The 11,142-nt window shown below is 62.1% G+C and overlaps 2 protein-coding genes across 4 annotated transcripts; both read right to left on the bottom strand.

Annotated features, from left to right (window-relative positions):
• Positions 1-552: 552 nt before the first annotated feature.
• MVD (mevalonate diphosphate decarboxylase) lies at positions 553-4,823 on the bottom strand. Its single transcript, XM_066327453.1, has 10 exons — positions 4,516-4,823; positions 3,940-4,010; positions 3,740-3,854; positions 3,529-3,672; positions 2,269-2,468; positions 2,108-2,182; positions 1,543-1,761; positions 1,347-1,462; positions 1,159-1,267; positions 553-803 (listed from the first exon to the last, which is right to left on the bottom strand). Exons 1-10 carry the CDS (start codon positions 4,583-4,585, stop codon positions 723-725), a joined length of 1,200 nt encoding a protein of 399 aa, XP_066183550.1. The 5' UTR covers positions 4,586-4,823; the 3' UTR covers positions 553-722.
• A 249-nt stretch (positions 4,824-5,072) lies between these two features.
• Positions 5,073-11,082, bottom strand: RNF166 (ring finger protein 166). 3 transcript variants are annotated; one of them, XM_066327454.1, is made up of 7 exons: positions 10,898-11,082; positions 9,869-10,025; positions 9,379-9,491; positions 8,982-9,096; positions 8,186-8,318; positions 5,456-7,387; positions 5,073-5,393 (listed from the first exon to the last, which is right to left on the bottom strand). In XM_066327454.1, the coding sequence occupies exons 1-6, from the start codon at positions 11,068-11,070 to the stop codon at positions 7,329-7,331; spliced, it is 750 nt and encodes a 249-aa protein (XP_066183551.1). In that variant the 5' UTR covers positions 11,071-11,082; the 3' UTR covers positions 5,073-5,393; positions 5,456-7,328. The 3 variants fall into 3 exon arrangements, with proteins under 3 accessions (XP_066183551.1, XP_066183552.1, XP_066183553.1); XM_066327455.1 differs by having other exon boundaries at positions 8,186-8,293; XM_066327456.1 differs by lacking the exons at positions 5,073-5,393; positions 5,456-7,387; positions 8,186-8,318 and adding an exon at positions 8,330-8,706.
• Between the last annotated feature and the right edge of the window lie 60 nt (positions 11,083-11,142).

Below are 11,142 nucleotides of genomic sequence, written 5' to 3'. Positions count from 1 at the left end.
TCGGCTGGGCCCGGCTCAGCCCGGTTCGGCTCCGCTCGCCCCGGCCCGACCCGGAAGGCGGCTGAGGCGCTACCACGGCCGGCCACGCCCCCTCCGCTGTGACCACGCCCCTTTCACACAGGCCACGCCCCCTCCGCTGTGACCACGCCCCTTTCGCACAGGCCACGCCCCCGCGGGGACACGGCACCGGGACACGGCGGGTGACAAGGACGGCGCGGAGGGACAGGATCGGCCCCAGGGAGGTGGCGGCAACAGGGGACATGCGGGGGGACAGGGTCGGTCCCAGCAGCAGGGACATGTGAGCGATGGGGACAGATCAAGGGACAGGAGATGTGAGATGTGCAAGGGACAGGGGCCGTGTGTAAGGACAGGATCAGTGAGGACCTGGGGGGATACGGGACGGGAGATGCCCCACAAGGGTCACAGGGGGACAGGGGCCATCTGGAGGAACAGCATCAGCCCCAGGGACTGTCCCCATCTCCTGCCTCCCCTTTTGGCCGGCGCTGTCCCCTCCCAGCACCACACACAGAACCCGACACCTCAAAACAGCACTGGAAACAGGAACCTTCTATTTCCTTACAAAAGATTAAAAACCAGCCCCGGGGTCACATCCAGGGCTGGGGACAGCTTTGCAGCAGGCCTGGCTCAGGGTCCTGAGGCCCGCTGGTGGCACCGGCAGAGTGCCCCTGGCACGTCCTGGCTGTCCCAGGGTGTCACCAGGGTCAGGCACGGCTCCGGGGCAGCCCATCCGCTCCCAGGAGGTGCTGGCTGGGGTCATCCACGAGCTGGGGACCAGGGCCAGGCTGTGGGGCAGGACATGGGTCAGGGACACGGGGGAGCCCCACTGCCTGCAGAGCCCCCCGGTTTGGGTGGGGAGCAGCTCTGCCCCCCACGGACCCCAAAAGGCCACCCCATGGGTCGTGTCAGTGGGAATATGTCCAGAAATGGGATCCTGCACACCCACCTGGGGATGGGGATGAGGATGGGGCCCCACACACTCCCTTGGGGATGGGGACAGGGTGCTACACACTGCCCTAGGGATTGGATAGGATGGGGTCCTGGGCACCCCCGGGGTCCCACCACCCCCTTGGGGCCAGGAACGGTGTCAGAACCCCCCACAGAGGCCCGTGTCCCCTCCCCAGCCCCCCTGCCCCTCACCTTGGTGTGCAGGATGTACTGGACAGCCCCCGGCACGGGCTCGGTGACCACGGCGGCCACCAGCTCCTGTGACAGCGCGGCCGAGCCCACGGGCAGCCCCCGGATAAACCTGTGACAGGGCCAGCGCTCAGTCCCCGTGTCCCCAGCACGTCCCCATCCTCCCCCAGTACCAAGTGAGGTCCCCTTACCCGTCCCCGTTGGTGGCAGGGGGGAAGCTGCGCCTCACCACCTCCACAAACTCGGCCACGGTGTCGGCCAGAGCGAAGATGACGGCGTTGGGGCCAGCATCGAAGGTGTAGGCGACCTGCGGTGGCATTGTGGGGACGTGGGGACACGGGGACGAGCCAGGGCGCTGTGCCAGCCCTGTGCCAGCCCTGGGGGTACCTTGGTGTGGCCGTGGTGGGCGTTGTAGCGATGTGCCAGCGCGATGATGTGGCGTGACACGTCCGTGAGGTAGAAGATGGGCGGGAAGGTGTCGAGGCAGGTGGCGTGGAACTGGTTGCTGTCCCTCATGGCCAGCTGGCCAAAGCCCTCAAAGTCCCGGTCCCGGATGTGCTGCATCATCTGGGCCAGGCGCTCGGGGACCACCACCTCTGCCCGGTGCTGCCACGGCACGGGGGTCACCATCAGCCCACCTCGGTGACACCCAGGCGGGTGGTGGTCACCCCAAAGCAGTGACAACCACAGCAGGCAGGTTGTGGCCACCCCGGTTTAGTGACATCCATGGCACGAGGGTCACAGTTACCACAGTTCAGTGACATCCACAACAGGTGGGTTGTGGTCACCCTGAATTTGGTGATACCCACAGTGGGAAGGTCACCGTCACCCTAATTTGGTGACACTCACAGCACCATGATGCTTTGGGTGTCACTGCACATCCTCCAGCCCCATTCCAAGGGAAAGGGGACCCTGTCCCTGCCCGGGCAGGACAAGTCCCGTGTCCCCCTACCTTCAGCAGGGGACTGGTCTCCACACTGGTCTGCATCCCCGCCGTGCTGCCCACCGGCTTCTTCTCCCCACTGACCTGGGGGACACAGACAGTGGGACACAGCCCCTCCCGAGCCCCCCACGAGTCCCCAATCCCACCCAACCCCCCTGCCAGCCCCTCACCACCAGGACGAGGACACGGAGCTCTGGCCAGTGAGTCTCGGGGGCCACCTGGAGGGCCAGGCTGTCGGTGCCATCGGGGCGTTCCCCGCGCTGCCACTCCACAAAACCCCCGAACATGCTGCGACAGGCACTGCCCGAGCCCCGCCGGGCCACCTCGGACAGCTCCTCCTCCAGGCCATAGAGCCGGGCCAGCGCCGACACTGCGGGGACAGGCAGAGGGGACACCCCTGTCACCCCTCCCGGTGCTAACACAGAGCTGGGCCAGTGTTGACACTGCGGGGACAGGCAGAGGGGACACCCCTGTCACCCCTCTCGGTGCTAACACAGAGCTGGGCCAGCGCCGACACTGTGGGGACAGGCAGAGGGGACACCCCTGTCACCCCTCTCGGTGCTAACACAGAGCTGACACTGCGGGGACAGGCAGAGGCGACACCCCTGTCACCCCTCCTGGTGCTAACACAGAGCTGGGCCAGTGTTGACACTGCGGGGACAGGCAGAGGGGACACCCCTGTCACCCCTCTCGGTGCTAACACAGAGCTGACACTGCGGGGACAGGCAGAGGCGACACCCCTGTCACCCCTCCTGGTGCTAACACAGAGCTGGGCCAGTGTTGACACTGCGGGGACAGGCAGAGGGGACACCCCTGTCACCCCTTTCAGTGCTAACACAGAGCCGGGCCAGTGTTGACACTGCGGGGACAGGCAGAGGGGACACCCCTGTCACCCCTCTCAATGCTAACACAGAGCTGACACTGCGGGGACAAGCAGAGGGGACACCCCTGTCACCCCTCCCGGTGCTAACACAGAGCTGGGCCAGTGCTGACACTGCAGGGACAGGCAGAGGGGACACCCCTGTCACCCCTCTCAGTGCTAACACAGAGCTGGGCCAGTGCCGACACTGCGGGGACAGGCAGAGGGGACACCCCTGTCACCCCTCTCAGTGCTAACACAGAGCTGACACTGCGGGGACAGGCAGAGGGGACACCCCTGTCACCCCTCTCGGTGCTAACACAGAGCTGACACTGCGGGGACAGGCAGAGGGGACACCCCTGTCACCCCTCCCGGTGCTAACACAGAGCTGACACTGCGGGGACAGGCAGAGGGGACACCCCTGTCACCCCTCTCAGTGCTAACACAGAGCTGGGCCAGCACGGACACTGCGGGGACAGGTAGAGGGGACACCCCTGTCACCCCTCCCAAGCAAGGAGGGGACAGATCCAGGCCGGGGACACGCCCAGCGCAGTGCCGGTCCCACACGCACCCAGGCAGGCGTAGCCGGCGGCGGACGAGGCGAGCCCGGCGGCCGTGGGGAAGTTGTTCTCGGAGGCGATGTGGATTTTGTAGGAGAGGCTGAGCGCGGCCGTGTCCTCCCCGCCGCCGCGGCGCTTCCGGGCCAGGCGCCGCACTGCGGGGACAGCAGGGTCAGGGCACACCGGGGACACCGGGGACAGCCCCGGGCAGGGGACGCTCACCCTCTCGCAGACAGGCCTGGACCCGCGGGTGCCCCACGTCTGCCTCCTTCCCGTTGAGCCACAGCCGGTCCTCCGTGAAATCCCGGCTGGCGGCTGCTGTGGTGGTGGTCTTGAGCTGCGGGGAGAGGGAAGGGGCTCAGCACCCCTGGAAAACTGGGGGGCTGATCTTAATCCTGATCCTAATCCTGATGCTGACCCACCTGGTCCTGGTGCAGCGTCACGCTCAGGGAGGAGTTGATGGGCAGGATGAGGTCGGTGTCACGCTTGCCCCCTGCAAGAGAGCACGGCATGGCACGGCTTCGAATGGCACGGAACAGTTTGATGGCACTGATGGACACAGCATAGCACGGCATGATAGCGCCTGGCATGGCATGGCACAGCTTGGAATAGCATGCCTAGAAATGGCATGGCACAGCCAGGAATGGCATGGCACAGCTTGGAATAGCATGCCTAGAAATGGCATGGCACAGCTAGGAATGGCATGGCACAGCCAGGAATGGCACGGCACAGCTTGGCATGGCATGGCTAGGACTGTCATGGAACAGCTTGGACTGGCATTAACGGACACACCAAAGCATAGCATAAGAGCGCTTGGCACGGCATGGAGCAGCCTGGAATGACATGGCACGGCTGGGAATCGCATGGCAAGCAGGGCCTGGCCCGGCACAGTGTCACCTGTCAGGGCACAGCCGGACACGGCGCGCCCGGAATCTGTGGCCCGGTGCCCCCCGCGCAGGTGCCAAGCCCGCCCCCGGCCCGTGTCCCCCGGCACTCACAGTACTTGATGACGGCGATGTTCACGGGGGCCGTGCAGGTGGCCATGGCCAGTCCGCGCTCCGCCGCCATCGCTGCCGCCGCCGCCGGCCGCCCTCAGGCCCCGCCCCCGCCCCCGACCGTGGCCTGCGGCGGCTCCCGCCTCGCCATTGGCTGAATGCGCAGCACCCGGCTCCCAATAGCCAATGGCAGCGATCGGACCACGGGAAGCCCCGCCCCCTAAGCGTGCTGGGCGGGGCCTGCGAGACGCCATTTTTGAATTGGGCAATACCTGCGCATGCGCACATGCTGCCGGTGCTCCCCTTCACCTTCCCGGTGATGCTCCCGGTGTTCCCGGTACCGCTCCCAGTGCTCCCGACACCGCTCTGTTTCCAGCACCCCAGTGTTACCCAGCGCCCTCGGTGCCCCCAGTACCGTCCCAGTGTTCCCAGTACAGCTCCAGTGCTCCGAATACCCCCAGTACTCTCCGAGTGTCCCCAGAGCCTTCAGGGCCACCTGTACCCCAGTGCCCCGGGATCCCAGTGCTCCCAGCATCCCTTCCCCCGGCGGAGGCCAGCCGTGGATGAAACTGCCTTTATTGAGAAAAATGGTTTGCTACAAATACGTCATCGAGTTAATTCTTCAAAAAACAGGACGGCTCGTTAAAAGATCTAATTATGCAAAAAAGTGGTGGGTGATGCACTTGGCGGGCACGGCCGGCGGGATCCACGGATCCCTGGCACAGGCAGATCCCTGGCACAGGGAGATCCTTGGCACAGGGAGATCCCTGGCACAGAGGGGTGGATCCTTGGCACAGGGAGATCCCTGGCACAGAGGGGTGGATCCTTGGCACAGGGAGATCCCTGGCACAGAGGGATGGATCCCTGGCACAGGGAAATCCCTGGAACAGAGGGGTGGATCCTTGGCACAGGGAAATCCCTGGCACAAAGGGATCTCTGGCACGGCCTGGCGTGGCCCCTCACACCCAGAGCCTTAAAGTGCTTTACAAAAGCAGCTCTTGCTGCCCCTGCTCTGTCTCCGTGGGGCAAAAAATGAAGGACGAGAGAGAGAAGGAGCCCGAGGTTAACAGTGCTGGCCCAACAGCACGGAGCTCTCACGGAGGTTGCTGCAGTAGCTGAGGGTCCCAGTTAAACACAGGACAGAGAAATGCTCCCGGGTCCCTCCTGGAAGATGCCAGTGCTCTCCATCCCACCAGGAACATCTCCCAGGGGCCAGCAGTGCTGGGCAGCTAAGAGAAGGTGACACCCCTCCTCGCTGGCCTGGCTCCAGAAAGGGGAGCAGGGCAGCTCCAGCCCTTTCCCTGTCCTGCCAGGGGAGCTGAGGGTTTCCCTGCATGCTCCTCACAGGGCTGCAGATCCCAAAATCCTCCAGTACTATGAAAATCAAAATAAAACCCAAGCCAGTATTGCTAGAGCAGAGCTGGAGCCAGGTTTGGATAAAGCTCGGGAATTCTCCAAGCAGGGAGATGCAGAGGGAGCCTCTCCCACCTCTGTTCCCTGCAAGTCCTGCAGGAAGGCAGCACCAGGGCAATCTCCCCCTCCCTCAGCTCCACCACTGGGAGCCTCAGGCTCATCCCATGGCTGGTGCCATCTCCCTGCCAGCCTCTCCCAGCCCTCCAGAGCCAACTCCACCAGCGGCAGGCAGGGCTGAGAGGAAGGGGCAGGGGGAACAGGAGTCACCAGGATGCTCTGGAGCACCTTGGACCAACAGTGTCCCATTCCCAGGGAGGGATTACAACAGGGAGATGCAATCCCTTATTTCTAGGAGGGATAAGGAGCTCGGGATCCTGCATGGACAGACATTCCATGGGCAACCAGCACCTGGATCCAATCCAGCTGCTCCTGCCGAGTGCCAGCGTGGCACAACGATCCTGCCTGCTCCCTCACAGGCAGGTGAGGGAAGGGAAAGGCTCAGAAAAATCCAGGAAAGGCTCAGAAATATCCCAGAATGGCCCAGAAATATCCAGGGATGGCCCAGAAAGATCCCTGCCCACCTCAGAGTCCGACTCGCCGCTCCGGGATCCAGCTCCCGCCCCATTCCCAATCCACGTGTCCATTCGCTCGGGTTATTTGTGTAAAAAATAAAACTTTCTTAATAATGTTCCATAAAAATACTCTGGTCCTGGGTGGCAGGTATTGCAGTGAGAAGGGGAACAGCTTCTGACCCCGCTCTAGAAAACGTGGAAAAGGCTTCGCGCCGCTTCGTGTAGAAAAACGCAAGGATTTGGTATCCCAAGAGCCGGTACAAAACGAGGAAGGGGAGGGGTTCCCTGGAATGCTGGATGCCATCCTCCAGGGCTCTTCTGAACCACACTTCAGTCTCATCCTGGGCTTCAGGTGAAGGAGGCAGCTCCAGCCTCCAGCACGGCGGTCAGGACAGCCTGACATCTCTAGAAAAATCCTTGGAGAGTTTAAAAAAAGCTGCTCCGTGCTGCCTTCCTCCTTTTTAAAAGGATGTGGCCGGTTCCAGTCCCAAATTAGGGTGTTTGGCATCCAGTCTATCAGTTTCAGGTACCTATTTTCTGTTGCAACAGAGAGCAGGGACGAGTGTGCCAAAAAGCATCTAATAATAAATAGATGTGGACAAAGGGATACGCTCCCAACATGGATAATCAATGCCTATCCAAGGACTGATCCCAGCCCTGAGGCGCTGGCTCCTCTCTCCAGAGGTCTCTGCTCGCTCACTGTGACTGAAGAGGCTCCACCTTCTTGAACAAGGTGGGATTTGCAGTGGGAACAGAGGCAGCAGTGGGAGTCTGGAGGGCTCCAGGGTGTGCAGAAGGAGCCGGGGCAGGGAGAGGGATCAGCCTCAGTTCTCAGAGAGGGACAGAGCCAGGGCCGCCTGCAACGCTGCCTCCTCGTCGATGTTGTAATCCTGCAAATCAAACAGGGGAGCTCAGGAGAGCTGGCACAGCCAGGGCCCTGCCATGGAGCCTCTCCATTCCTCTGGCACACAGATCCTAAGAATGCCACCCATTCTTGGTGGCATTGGTTCTCCTGGGTGTCCCTTGTGTCCGCATCCCTCTCCCGCCTGGAATCTCCCATCTGGCAGAAGGATGGAACGTGCCCACACAAGCTGAGCCCAAAGGGCTCAAGCTTGCTGAAAGCTTGCTGAAGCTTTCTAGCAAGGCCAGGGGTTTTTGCAGAGCTCCAGGTCGGGTTTATCCAACACCCTGCTCCTGAAGCAGGGATATTCCCCAGTAAATGCCTGGAGGTTCTTTTCCCTGACATCTATCCAATAAAAGCAGGATGGGAACAGAGCGTCCCCTGAGGCCAAAGCTGAGCCATCACAACTGCCCCCCACACAGGAGGGGTCAAGGGCCCCCCACATGCAACAACCAAACCTCCCCAAACCCTGGGGCTGGGCTGGTCCCACCCCCTGCTTCCAAAACCTCTAAGAAAAAGGGTTTTGTGTTAAAATTCCTTAGGGGAATAGTTTCATGGAAAAACCCTTTTTGTGGAGTGCAGGAATAATTCCCTCTTCTCCTGGTGTGTGAGGACAACCTGGGGGTGACCCCCTACTTTGGGTGGGTGTGGGGGTACCATGAGTGGGACATTTGTGCCACATGTGCCCCCTGTCCCCATCCTGAGGGGATGGGAAGGGCTGGTTTCAGCTCCTGGCACAGAACACGGGGAGGGGAGTCCCCCTTTTGTGGCTCAGGGTCACACTCACCACGAAGGTGTCGTAGGAGAACTTGTGCCTGTGGAGCAGGTGCTGCAGGAAGTTGGCACTCTTGTAGCTGGGATCCCCCCAGGGCATGGCTGAGCACACTGGGCACACCTGTGGGGACACAGAGCGGTGGCACCTGCACAGGGACCTCCCAGCAGGTGAGTGGTGCCCCTCCTCTGACATGCCCCAAGCCCTGACCACTGCCAGGGATCCAGGGCCCTGTGCCAAAGCTTCCCCACCCTCACAGGGAAGAATTTCTCCCTAATATCCAACCCAAACCAACTCTCTGGCAGTTTGGATCCATTCCCCCTTGTCCTGTCACTTCAAGCCCTCATCAATAGCCTCTTTCCACCTTTCCTGAAGGTTCTGGAAGGCCACAATTAGCTCTCCAGGAAGCTTCTCTTTTCCAGGCTGAACAATCCCAATTTTCTCAGCGTTTCCTCACAGCAGAGCTGCTCCATCCCTCTGACCAAACTTGCTGATCTCCTCTGGAGTTGCTCCAACAGCTCCAGGTCCTTCCTGTGCTGAAGATCCCAAGCTCCCCACCTTGATCAACCCAGAGGAAACAGGGAGAGGAAACCCAGCACCAACTGGTTTGCAGGAACAGGGGGATGGAGGCAGCTCATTCCAGGGAACCTCTAACACAGCAGAGACAGATCCTTAATTCCCAAAAGGGATTTAAACCAGCTGGAACACAGCTGTGCTTCCACAAACACCCGTGCTGGTGGCCTGGGACACTGCATCAGCTGGGGTGTGGCTGGATTTCCAGAGCTGTCACACACATGGCAGCATCACTCACCACTTTGTTGGGGTCGTTCCTGTGGTTTTCCATGCAGTGCTTCACCAGCTCCTGCTGGTCCAGGTTCCGCGCCCCGCAGTACGGACACACGAACGTGGAGCGGTTGGGAATGTTGCTGAGGAGAGCAAGGAAGAGCTCAGATCTCAGGGAAAGCTGCACTGATTCCTTCCAAACTAACACAGCAGAGGTCTGTGACAGCAGGAGCCAGCCCAGCCCCTTCCCACCCCATTTCCCTGCTCTGGTGGATCCTTCATCCCAACCCACGCTCCGAAACCCGGAGCAGCAGCGCCCAGGAGGGAAAAGGTGCTGCTCCTCCTCCCGGGGAAAGGCACAACACAGACCTGGGTTTCAGGGCATGCAAGGAGGGACAGTTTCCCAACTCAAGGCACAGCAATACCTGGGAATAGGCTGGGATGTGGGGACAACTGGAACAAACTTGGGGCAGTTGGCCATCTGCTCCTGCACCTTGGCGCAGGACGAGACGTGAGAGCGCATTTTGGCCAGGGTCACCTGGAAAAGGAGGACAAGAAACATTCCTGGAGGTGCAGGAACACCAGCCAGGAGCCAGGACAGGAGCTGGCTTTGCTCAGCTGAGGTGGGAGTGACCTCTGGTCCCTGTAGGGTGACCCACAGCAGTGGGAATGCTGCACCCACCCGTCCTTCCTTGCAGGATGGAGATTTGGGGCCGCAGGGACCCCCAGAAGTTCTGTCCCTGTTCCCTGGGAGCAGAGCCCGACCCACATCTGGCTGTCCCCTCCTGTCAGGGAGTTGTGCAGAGCCAGAAAGTTCCCTCAAGCCTCCTCCTCTCCATGCTGAGCCTCCCCAGCTCTGGACACATTCCAGAGGAGGATGGGGACAACGGGGACAACGGGGACAGGCAGCTTTACCTTCTTGCTGCAGCCTCTGCAGGGAGCCTTGTAGGACGAGAGCTGTTTCTCCACGCTGGAAGCCTTCTCCACCTTTTTGGGATCGAAGGGCACGCGGCAGAGCGGGCACAGCGGGGAGGGCACCTGCAGGCAGGGCTGCAGGCATTCCCCACAAAACCTGGGGGCACAGAGCAGCCCTGAGCACCCCGGGGACAGCAGGGCACCCCATTCCCCGGGCCTCCCAACATCCCCAAAGCCAGGGATCAGCGTCCCTACTGGGAGAACTGGGAGCAGGTAAGTCCCTGCAGGCACAGACAATTCCACTGCTCCAAAGCTGGGTTTGAAAGGAGGCAAAGTCAGTATCCAGGCCAGGCAGGAGCCTGGATCACCTCATCCCAAGGTCCTTCTATCCCCAGGAGCAAAGGAATGCATGGGCTGAGGAATCCCAGCAGCCCAGAGGAGGCAAAAGGCATCAAGGCAAAGGAGCCCCGTCCCCAAAACCCGATTATTCTGGTATTCTTGGCCCCTCCTCCTCAGCTCCAGCCACCAAGAACAGGGAATGAAACACCCCAAAGCCTCTGCCACTGCAAGGGGAGCAAGGATGAAGAGGGAGGATCACGGAAGGGTCAGGAATCGCCCCCAGCCCCAAACAAGCAGCAGTGAGGCGGTGCTGGAGCTCCAAACAACGCCACAGGGCCTTGGGAACGTCCCCAAAATCAGATGGAAAAAGGGATCAAGGTGTCCCCGAAATGCTGGCGGGACACGTGAACAAGGGTTTGGGGGCTCCTGGGGACAGGAGCCAGGTCTGGGACCAGAGGGAGTGCAAGGGGTGGGATGAGGATCCCGGTGTGGGACGGGATGAAGGTTCCGGTCCTGAACCATCCCCGGTGTGCTGAGCGTCCCGGTGCCGGCTGGGGTCACCTGGCAGACATCCCGCAAGGACCCCACGGCCAGCACAGCGCCCAGCCCCGCGTCGCGCCCGTCCCCGGGGCCGCCACAGCCCGGGCGTCCCCGGGGGTCCCCGCCGCCCCCGCCCGGGCCCCGTCTCACGTGTGTCCGCAGCCCGCGATGCCGACGGCGCGGTGGAAAACCTCGAGGCAGATGGGGCAGCTGAACTGCGCCTCCAGCGCCTCGGCCGCGGCCCCGGGCCCGGGGGCGGCGCGGGGGGGCCCGGCCGGGCCCTGCGGCCGCTGCGCCGCCGCCACCAGCAGGCTCCGGAACATGGCGGCGGCGGCCGGCGGGCGGCTGTGACGTCACCGAGCGGCGCCGCTACGTCATCGCCGCGCGACGGGAGC

The sequence above is a fragment of the Sylvia atricapilla genome, chromosome 12 (genome assembly GCF_009819655.1).
Source record: "Sylvia atricapilla isolate bSylAtr1 chromosome 12, bSylAtr1.pri, whole genome shotgun sequence".
Taxonomy (NCBI): domain Eukaryota; kingdom Metazoa; phylum Chordata; class Aves; order Passeriformes; family Sylviidae; genus Sylvia; species Sylvia atricapilla.
Note: the sequence above shows the minus strand (reverse complement) of the source record. Positions and strands in the feature narration are given on the sequence as shown.